At 44.7% G+C, this 10,431-nt stretch overlaps 2 protein-coding genes across 3 annotated transcripts in view; both read left to right on the top strand.

The window, feature by feature from the left end:
- The window catches only part of ndufs1 (NADH:ubiquinone oxidoreductase core subunit S1), an 8,066-nt gene extending 5,126 nt beyond the window's left edge, over nt 1-2,940 (top strand). The window contains exons 10-19 of the mRNA XM_017430093.3: nt 240-354; nt 436-581; nt 674-802; nt 880-1,009; nt 1,101-1,261; nt 1,728-1,882; nt 1,963-2,138; nt 2,216-2,350; nt 2,428-2,503; nt 2,588-2,940. Of these exons, the coding sequence (XP_017285582.1) occupies nt 240-354; nt 436-581; nt 674-802; nt 880-1,009; nt 1,101-1,261; nt 1,728-1,882; nt 1,963-2,138; nt 2,216-2,350; nt 2,428-2,503; nt 2,588-2,679 (1,315 nt within the window). The 3' untranslated portion in view covers nt 2,680-2,940. The remainder of the gene's footprint in view (nt 1-239; nt 355-435; nt 582-673; nt 803-879; nt 1,010-1,100; nt 1,262-1,727; nt 1,883-1,962; nt 2,139-2,215; nt 2,351-2,427; nt 2,504-2,587) is intronic.
- Nucleotides 2,941-3,477: 537 nt separating this feature from the next.
- On the top strand, nt 3,478-9,445 carry zgc:110699 (uncharacterized protein LOC325371 homolog). 2 transcript variants are annotated; one of them, XR_003039775.2, is made up of 9 exons: nt 3,478-3,669; nt 3,748-3,862; nt 4,930-4,986; nt 5,104-5,177; nt 6,392-6,530; nt 6,933-7,026; nt 7,105-7,176; nt 7,387-7,595; nt 9,071-9,445. XR_003039775.2 is itself a non-coding variant. In XM_025009050.2 (8 exons), the coding sequence occupies exons 2-8, from the start codon at nt 3,811-3,813 to the stop codon at nt 7,493-7,495; spliced, it is 597 nt and encodes a 198-aa protein (XP_024864818.1). In that variant the 5' UTR covers nt 3,478-3,669; nt 3,748-3,810; the 3' UTR covers nt 7,496-9,016. The 2 variants fall into 2 exon arrangements, 1 of the variants encoding a protein (XP_024864818.1); XM_025009050.2 differs by lacking the exon at nt 9,071-9,445 and having other exon boundaries at nt 7,387-9,016.
- Nucleotides 9,446-10,431: the final 986 nt, after the last annotated feature.

Genomic DNA, 10,431 nt, shown 5'->3' with positions numbered 1-10,431 from the left:
AACTAATTATCATTATTCATAATAATATACTGGAACAAAAAGTCATAGCTGAAAAAGCGTTTCATTATTCAGTTTTTATTGATGTTAGACAATGATTCGATGCACGTAAAATTAATAAGGTGACAAAACACTCCGGTGGCCCCCCCCACCTAGAAAATGAATCCGGCGCCACTGCTCCTACATCTGAACAGTAAACGCCGTGTTGAGCCAACGTGACAAACCAGAACGCGTGTCCGCAGGTTCGCGTACGACGGTCTGAAGAGGCAGCGGCTGACGCAGCCCATGGCGAAGGATGCTTCGGGCCAACTAAGCCCCGTCACCTGGGAAGAGACTCTAACCCGTGTTGCAGGAGCAGTAAGTGCCGTTGCGTTGTCGTAGTTGCTCTGTTTGTTGTCTCGTTCGCGTGAGCTGATGTGCGTGAGTGCTTGTGCGCAGCTTCAGGGCGTGCAGGGCAGTGAGGTGGCGGCCGTGGCCGGAGGGATGGTGGATGCCGAAGCGTTGGTTTCCCTCAAAGACCTCCTGAACCGACTGAACTCTGAGAACCTCTGCACCGAGGAGGTCTTCCCCATGTCGGGAGCTGGGTGAGAAAAGGCTCCTCTCCTCCATTTTTTTTTTTAAACGCGAGTCTCCGTTTTGCTCCTTTTAGCTCACTTTTCTTCGTTTTTGTCTCTAGCGCTGACTTGCGCTCCAACTACCTGCTGAACACCCGCATCGCCGGCATCGAGGAGAGCGACCTACTGCTACTCGTGGGAACGAACCCGCGCTACGAAGCTCCGCTGTTCAACGCCAGGATCCGCAAGAGGTGAGGCCATTCGTGACGTCCTCTATTGGTGGAGTTTGCTTCGTTCTGTCAGTCTGATCATGCGCCTCACTTCGCAGCTGGCTCCACAACGAGCTGCGTGTCGCAGTGGTGGGTCACCAGGTGGATCTGACTTACACGTACGACCACCTGGGAGAGGAGACTTCGGTGCTGAAAGAGCTGGCTGATGGCACCCATCCGTTCTGCCAGGTGTTAAACACACACACAGAGCGCTGGAGATCAGTCTCCACTGCTTGTTGCTTAAACATGCCCGTTCCTTTGCCGCCACCCCCTCCCACAGGTCCTTGCGGCGGCGAAGCGTCCTGTGGTGGTCGTTGGCAGCGGCGTGCTTCAGAGGGAAGACGGAGCAGCCATCTTGAGCTCGGTCTCCACCGTCGCACAGAACGCCAGAACCAGCAGCGGCGTGGAGGACGGCTGGAAGGTCCTCAATGTCCTGCATAGGTACAGATGAGCGAATATCTGGCTGCACGTTGTTGTTTGTCCCAGCAGAGTTGCCGTAGCTTCAAAGTTGCATTTTCACATATTTTTCATCTTTCTTTTTTTTTTTGTTAAATCCTGAAGGTGACATGTCTGTAAATAATACATGAAGTTATCACATGAGTGTCTTTAATGACTCTGAAATGTTTGATTTGTGTGACTAACACGATGCTAATCGCTTTTCTGTCATTTTCAATCTAAAGTTAGCATCTATGCTAATTGTTGGTCCTTAGCTATGAATATTTTTTTTAAATGTTTTTGTGCACTCTTTATTAGGTATGAAAATCTATAAATTGATGTTTATGTAAGCAAGCCACGGCTGTTTTAAGGTTCAAGATCATCAAAATGCATCAACAGTTGTTTTATAATCACATCGCATTTCTTGAATCTGAATTATGAGGCGCCTAAATATTCCCTCCCCCCCCTGCAGAGTGGCCAGTCAGGTGGCTGCGTTGGATCTGGGCTACAAGGCCGGCGTGGACACCATCAGGAAGAACCCCCCCAAGGTCCTGTTTCTGCTGGGCGCCGACGCCGGCTGCATCACCAGAGCCGACCTGCCCAAAGACTGCCTCGTTGTCTACCAGGGTACAAGCACGCAGCAGACACACGTTTAACCCCTCCCCCTCCACCGTCCCGCTGAGCACCTGTGTTATGACCCCGTTCAGGTCACCACGGGGACGTCGGAGCGCCGATGGCCGACATCGTCCTGCCCGGGGCCGCATACACGGAGAAGAGCGGCACGTACGTGAACACCGAGGGGAGGAGCCAGCACACCATGGTGGCGGTCAGCCCTCCTGGGCTGGCGAGGGAGGACTGGAAGATCATCAGAGCTGTGTCTGAGGTCAGAAACCAGGTCATGCCACCTTCGCGTTGCTCTGACGACCAGAGGAACGCTTAAAGTAACGTCTCTATTTGCAGCTGGCTGGTGTGACGCTGCCGTACGACACCCTGGATGAGGTCCGAGCCAGGCTTGCCGAGGTCTCGCCCAACCTTGTTCGCTACGACGACGTGGAGGAGGCGAATTACTTCAAACAGGCCAACGAACTCGCCGCGGTACAGCCATTCGGCTCCTTCGACCTTTAAAAAGCTCCACGAGGATCCTCTGTCCTAACTGTTCCCTCTGTTTTCAGACCGTGAACCAGAACCTCATAACAACAGCTCCTCTGGTCCCACCTCAGGTCTTGGCGAAGGACTTCTACATGACCGGTAATTCTTCGAACAGTTCAGTGTCGTTTAAAAACAAAAAACTGAAGCGCTCCTCCTGAACGTGTTTCTCGTTTTTCTGTTCAGACTCCATCAGCAGGGCGTCCCAAACGATGGCCAAGTGCGTGAAGGCGCTGACAGAGGGAGCGGCGGCAGTCGACGAGCCGTCCGTTTGTTAAACTTTCCGTCTGGTCCTCAAACTTAGTGTCGCTTTATAATTTAAAAAGTTTTCCTTGTTGCTTGTTGTATACTTCAAAAATCAACCTCGACAGCTTTGCAGAATAACGCTGAGAAATATAAATAAAATTTTAAAGGTCTTTACTTCGCTTGAGCTGGTGTTTTGTTCAGAGCTTGATGTGATTTTAGTTTCACTGTAAAGATTCTGCTCATCGTCTGAATTAAAGCCTATTAAAAGAGGAGAGAAACTCAACAGGAATCTATTTTTGTTTTTTTGCTTTATTTGGTACTTGAGACTTGTTTGCCACTCTCTGCAGGTTCAGCTTTAGTGTTTAGTGTCATATTTAAATAAAAACATTTTATTTCTTAATGAGAATAAAATATATCATGAGTCAAATGTAGGAGGGTTAATGGAGGAAACTGTTCAAAGAAGAAATGGCGCCATCTGGTGGCGAAATAAAGAAATGGCGATTAAAGAAACCTTTATTGGAGCTTTTATTTCTTTTTGTTAAACTATTCCAATGTATCTGTTTGGCTTTTTTTTAAGATTTAACCATTTTTGAACAAAATATTGTCCACTGGGGTGATGGGATATTTTCTGTTTTATTTCAGTTGCTTTTTATATATAAATGCACTGAATACTATTGTAATTATGAGGGGAAATGTTTTCATTGTTGCTTTTAGGGTCAAACCTTTATTACTCCCTTTACCCAAGTGCCTTTATTTGATTTTATTTTGTGTAAACCTGCTTTGGGATAAGCCTCGGTCCTGAAAAGAAGGTCTGAACAGGTCTTGAATGAGTCCATAAACGATGTTTTGCGTGCAGACTTCTTGGTCTCTGCCCCTCCGGACGGACTGGCTCTTGTCATGTGCCGCTCCCCAGGAGACGGAACAGGAGCAGAGAGAGAGTCCAGGCAGACGGAGAGGACGGTCGCATCTCTTCGCTGCTCTGCGTCTGAGGGGGATCCTTTCACTCCCCCTGACATCCTGAGGTCGGTAATCTGTCAAAAATGAAGCTCAGTGCTCAGATTTAGATGCATGACTTCATGTGTTAAATTTCTCTCCTGTAGGGCTTCTTTTTGTGTGTGTGTGTGTGTGTGGGAAGACTGAGACTTGGTGACTTCAGCAGGAGGATGGTCCCTGTAAAGCTCCTTGTTTTGGGAGCTCACAACACTGGAAAAACAGGTAAACTTAGAGCTTAAAAACAGCAAAAAAAAAGTAGATTTAATAGTCAGATGTGAGCCATCGAAGGCTCATTTTGGGTATAAAATGCTGCTTCATGAGGCCCTGGAACAGAAAGTCTGAAGCTGACCCACTTTCCTTAGCAGTAAGGTGTAGACGAAACCTCCTGTGACCTTTGACCTCCTGCCTGTTCCCATAAACATCTTATCCTCAGAGCAGCGGACCTCTGCCTCGTGTTGTTTTCTATTCTTGATGCAACAACCTTTATAACTTTTGGGTGGGTTCCTGCAGGAGTCGTTTTATCTCAGTTTGCATCAAATCTGTCTCGTTTTACTGTCATTTTGCACCTCTTAGTCATTGGTTTCCAGTGATTGTCCCGTTTCTTTCCTCGTTTTCTAAAGTCTGTGCTCATCCGTCTGGAAGATTAGCGTTTGCTCAGTTTGTATCCCTGTCAGGTGTTTTTTTTGCATTCATTAAGGATGAATTTGTGTTTAAGGACATCCTGTTTCATTCTCATTTTATTGTCACTGTGTACATCTTTAAGGTCAAGGCTGTGTGTCTTCCTTTCGGAGCTTTCTGTGTGTCTTCGTGGGGTTTTATTGTTTTGTTTTTTCATCTACTTGAACCTGAATTGTATCTAGAAAAGGTTAGTATTAAGCTGGACTGAATCCACCTTTTATTTTGTTTCTTAACCATAGCCTCCAGACGCCCACATTGCCAGCCTTTTAAGAGGCCGATTTGTCCATTTATATCCTCAATAGTTGCCTGTTTTGAAACATCTACAGCTAGGTTTCTGTTTCGCCATGAAATGAAGGAGTCAGGCAGTAAATATGAACATGGTGGCGAACTTTAATGGCCGAAAGCGAATGAAAACAACCCTCACCAGCCTTTTTTAATGTGCCCTGCTTAATATACAGCGAGCCCTTCAGCAGCAGACACAAAAGTCAAACAAATCCGAGTCGTCCGGGCCCGCAGACACAGGGATCAGACGTGAAAGTGTTCATCCAAGCAGAAATCTTTGTGGCCGTGCGCTGCGCTCCCCGGTGACTGTGTCTGTTTTGTGTCTGCAGCCCTGTGTGTTCGTTTCATAACCAAACGCTTTATAGGAGAATACGACCATAAAAAGGGTAAGACTTTCAAGTAAATATTTTTACATTGCTGACATGAAAAAAAAATACTAAAATTGATTGCACTCACCTACATTAGTCACTGGCAGGATCATAACAACTGAGATATTTCTGCAGAGGTGACGTACAGATGTAACCGGGTGGTGGACCAGGAGGCCATCGAGATGGAGATTCTGGACTTACCATTCAAGGTAAATTCTGCCCTCTGTTTTAATCTAGCTTAAAGTAAAAGGATTACCTTAGATGAATATTAGTATTATGAGTTTACACAATCACTCCTTGAGGGATGTGTCAAATCCATGATTCCTTAGTAATGTAGTAAATGGCAACACCCAAAATGCCTCAAATCAAGAGAATACAAACTACTGACTCCATCTTGGTCCAAACATTGTCATTTTTACACTTTATTACCCTCACTTTAAATCATAATACCTAGGCCGCAATTTAGCCTAATGATAATTAATTTGTAGACAACCTCTAAAGCGCAAAAGAACACAGCTACTTCCTTCTCCAGCTCTTACTGATGTGAGAAATAAACAAAGAAGACAACTTGAGAGATTAATGTTAAACAAAAGCAGTCTTACAACTTGTAGCATTTGAGCTGAGTTTATTGCTCGCTGACATTGCTCCATTTATCATACAAAAGTGAGAATGGTGTAAAAGTACTACCAAAATACGCACAGCTATTACTTTTAGATTGAGTTCAGTAACTTGTCTTTTCCTCCGCACCCCTTAAATACATCTAAGATAACTGTAAATAGCGTTACACTAGCTTTTGTACATGTGTAGCATTTGAGCTAAGCTAAGTGTCTTGCCACTGTTGATATTCCTCCCTCCTACAGCCTGATCAATATCACCAAATATGCAAATTATGTGATGACGTCATCTAATGACTTCAAGCAGCTCAAAATCTCACTCCAAGATCAGATCAAAACTTGAGAGCCCTGCTAAAGTACTACCAAGAAAGTTTTATTCCTAGCTGTTACTTTGGGCTTAGTACCTTTTTTTATCTATTTAAATACATTTAAGAGATATGAATGAATTTTAACTCTAAACATATCCAAACTAACTACTGCATTTAGCATTTGAGCTAAGCTAAGTGCTCAAAAGTACAACCAAAAAAAAAAGCATTATTCCTAGCTATTACTTTGAGTTTAGTACTGTAGCTTGTTTTCTTTTCACCCCCTTAAATAAATTTTAGAGGTGTGAATTATTTTTAACTCTAAAAATATCCAAACAAACGACTGTAGCATTTGAGCTATGTGCATGCTAATGTGGCTTCATTGAGCTTACAAAGGTGAAAACGGTGCCAAATGAGCATCATTTACGACTATTACTTTCGGATACCTATAAGTTATGATCTGAAATGACTCTGATTGATGCTTTGTGATATACACTCCTCCAGGAAAGCTCTGTGGCTTCTCTGGAGTCGTCCATCCGCTGGGCTGATGGTTTTCTGCTGATGTACTCCATCACTCAGCGCCGCAGCTTCCTGGAGATCCCCCGACTCAAGGCTCTCATCGACAAAACCAAACGTAGCCTTGGTAGGCAGGTGCATTACTCTTTATTTAAATAAACTATTTTTCTTTCACTAGAAGTCACAAAAATGCTAATCAACTCCATCAAGCATACACCTGAGGCCTTAATGCCTCTCACTACCCAAAAATATATAAACATTTTTAGGTTTTTAGGTCTGGAAACAGGAAATAATTTCTGTCATATCTGTATGTTTGGTCTCTACGAGTCTGTATGTTTGGTCCCCTCAGTGACCTGTGTGATGATTATGTCTGTTTACTGGTTGACATCTGTCTATTGTCACCTTCACACAGATGGCGCTGACATGCGTTCCTTATTTGGTAGCCCTAAACGTGCTCTGTAGGTAGCCCGTCCAGACTGCATGCCACCATATATGATTTATTGTTTGTTTTTTCTGTGTGTGTTTGTAGTTGTTCCTACTGTTCTGGTGGCAAATAAAGTGGATCTGGAAATGGGGAGGGAGGTGACAACAGCGGAGGGACAGAAACTCGCCAAAGATCTGAGGTTGGCTGCGATTTATGGACTTCAGTTTCTTCCCTGCGTCTCAATTATCGTTTTAAACGTGTGTTTGTGTGTGCGTAGATGTGGCTTCGGAGAGCTGTCTGTGGCCGAAGCAGTTCTAGGAGTGGAAGCAGCTGTTTTTCAGCTCGTTAGGTTTGTTTCTGCTGTGTTTTATTTTATCGATTTAAACTCCGAAGCTCGAACTTGCCAGCCAAAAAAACAAAAGAAACAAAAACAAAATGGACTCAGAGTAGAAGAGCATGTTTAACGACCTACATGGCTATTTCCACTCTCGTTCTTTTACCTAAAACTGTCACTTTTTCACGGTGTTGCGACTCTGACGAATTGTCTGATGTGTGCCAGGTTGGTGTCGGACCAGCAGCGCCCTCTGCCCGACCGCCGCTCCTACATGCTGACTGTTCGCCATGCCCTCACCAGGAAGCTGACCCGCTCCAAGACCATGCAGTGGTGACTGCTGCAGCTCCGTCCTTTCAGTTTCTTCTGCTCCCGTGGGATTTAAATCGGGATGTTGCGCAAACGAACGCGTCGTGGAAAATGTTATTTCAGATGAGGTGAGGGAAACCAAACAGATGAGCTCTTTCGTTGCCTGAACCAGACTCTTTATTGACAAAATAATGCGGCTAAGAGGGAAGTCCGGGAAATAATTAAAGCAAAAATAAATGTTTCTTTTGGTGGGCTTGACTCTAATGCTTGTTACCAAAACATCTTGTACGATTTTTTTATCGCAGTAAAGAATCACTAAAAGTAAGTCTACAGGTTTTGGAGTCAACCTGATTCAAGATGGCTGCCACAAACCAAAAACATGGCTGTAACTCAGTCAGTTTTACAGATACTGACATAGAAATGTGGTGTGGAAGTAGCTGAGACTGATCCCCAACGGTTATAATGAATGCTAACAGATCGCCTGTTGGTCTGTCAGTAAAATATCTGATGAACGGCTGGCTGGATTTTAATGAACCTTTCAGGAAGTATGTGCTGGATGCCTCTGGAGTCTCTGCCACAGCCAACTGGCCGTAGAAAACACAAAAATGGCATAAACTCGGCCCATTAAATGATGATCTTAGTCTAAAACTCTGGTGTGAAAGGTGGGGGGTGATATGGAATGATAGGGCTTTCATTTCTGCTCCATACTTTAACAGAGAGTAGCTTTTATCGACAGCTCGATGAGCGGTTCTCCAGTAGAGAGCAGCAAAGTCAAGTCATTTTGGAAAACACAAGTTTTGAGCCAAAATCTTTTGGCGTGGAAGGAGCTGAGAGGCCTGCCCGCCGCCGCCTGAACATTTCTGGATCCATTTGATCCAAGACTTCGCGGGCAAGACCTTGCGGAGAAATAAACCAAACATCACATTGATCAGAAGACGCAAAAAAAAAAAAACTTCCTGAGGTTTGAGCTGTTCAACCCCACTTCCAGATACCGGTTGGGTCAGATTGAGGAGGTGATGTAACAGTGCTCCTTGGCCGTGTCCCCGGACCCATTTTTTTTAAATTTTCCACAAGATTCTCGCCTTCCTTTGAACTGCTGAACTTCATGATCACAGAGGAGGGGGGGAGAAGAATGACTGGGAGAGACCCAAAATAAGACAGACTGTGACAGGGAAGGAAAAAACACTGCGGCCTCTTTGTCATCTTAATAGTCTGGAGGCAGCAGCCGCACAGAGCGTTGACTCTCCAGCTACTCGTTAGGAGCGTCACAGAAAGTTGGAGGTGCGTTCGCTCTGTTCGCCCCCCCAGGACCAGCCGCCGTGCATCAATTACTCCACCCTGCAGCCATCTAACCGCACGGCTCTTTGAGGGCTGCACACATAAACCTGCGCAATGTAAAATTTAAAGCTGCAGTCAGACCCTCCTATGGCAGCAATCTTTAGGATAAAGATCAGCTGTGTCGAAGAATCGGCGCAGAGGTGCTGATTAAACGTGGTGATGGTGAACAGACACCTCTACCTCTGCTGCTTTTGTTTTATTTTATTCCATTTATTTCATCTTTTTTTTTACTGCTCATCTCCTCGACAAACCCCCGGGGAGACAGATCGAAGCAGGAGAGGAGAGGAGAGAAGGATGTTGATGGAGCAGAGGCGACGTCACGGCGGTCACCAAGGAGATAAAAGGTCAGGACCCCGAGTCAGCTTCTTCTCTTTTTTGGGGGGCCTTAGAATAGAGGATGAGTCATACCTGCATCACTGCTGCCAGTCCGCCAATCAGACGCCGACAGTCGGAATAAGCATCGACGCACAAGCAGCCAATCACGGAGCTTCAAACAGATTGAGTGATTCTGCTCTTTGTGGAAAACAGCAAAAGGAGACGCACTGATGGGCCGAAGTAAACAACATCACAACTTGCTTTTTTGTGCAATATTCCTCACATCCTGAATCGATTCTGGTTTTACCTGTTAAAATGTCATGAAGTTTTGTATGTGGAGTGAATAAAAAAGGTATAACATGCTGGTTTCCTGCTTTTATTTTAGTCTTAAATTGGGTACTGCCTAATTTAAAGAACAAAAATAAATGTCAAGCCTGCAGTAGAAATTGAAGCAGCTGGATTTAACAATTAGTTGCTGTCTCTTTAAATGTCCTCAACAGCTTTCAGGAACCTCTCAACTTTGTGTGTGTCCTCTTTACCTTTAATTAATTAATTAGGGTTAACCCCCTTACTTTCAGCCCTCAGCTGGGGCTGAAAGTGCTCCGTTTCGTTTTCGTCAAACGCAAACAGGAGTGGGAAAAGTTGATTTGGGGGTTGTTATAGGAACGGCTCCAGTAGAGATCCCAAAGTGAGAAAAGCTCTAAGAATCTAGAAAGAACAATAAAAGGTCAGAAGAGACGCTTTGGGTTTTCTTTTTTTTTTGGCCCCAAATCCCACCCGAACCGCGCCGTTTTCGCTCAGTCTTTTGCCGAGATATATTGGGTCCCGGCGGGAATTACTGCGTGCAATTAAAGGTCACTTCAGTTATACAACACCAACGCACACGTGAGTGAGAGAGAGGGGGGGGGAGGGGGGGTTATCCCTTTAGGAAAAGACACTGTAAACCGATATGTGGAGAAAAAAGAAAAGAAGAAAAACCAACAAAATGCACAAGGCCTGGAAACGGAGAAGGGACAAATGATTGATAAGACAAAGAAAGAGGTACGAAAATACAAGAAGCCAGGAGTAAAATGAGATTATTACATAAACAGTTGGTTGTCTTGATCACAAAAACCTGATGATAATCTTTTAGAATGAAGACTTTTGCCATTTTAACTCTTTTCAGTGACCTTAATGGGAACTAACCAGGAAAAAAAAACAACCCAGTTTGGATTGGATCCTTGTGTTTTTCTCCCAACCCTCAGATCTGAACGACATGCGAGGGGACGTTTGGGACCTTACCGTGCTGGAAAGAAACCTAAAGTTTTGAAT

This window comes from Kryptolebias marmoratus, linkage group LG23 (assembly GCF_001649575.2).
Source record: "Kryptolebias marmoratus isolate JLee-2015 linkage group LG23, ASM164957v2, whole genome shotgun sequence".
In the NCBI taxonomy this organism is placed as follows: Eukaryota; Metazoa; Chordata; class Actinopteri; order Cyprinodontiformes; family Rivulidae; genus Kryptolebias; species Kryptolebias marmoratus.
This window is presented reverse-complemented; position numbering and strand designations above follow the sequence as displayed.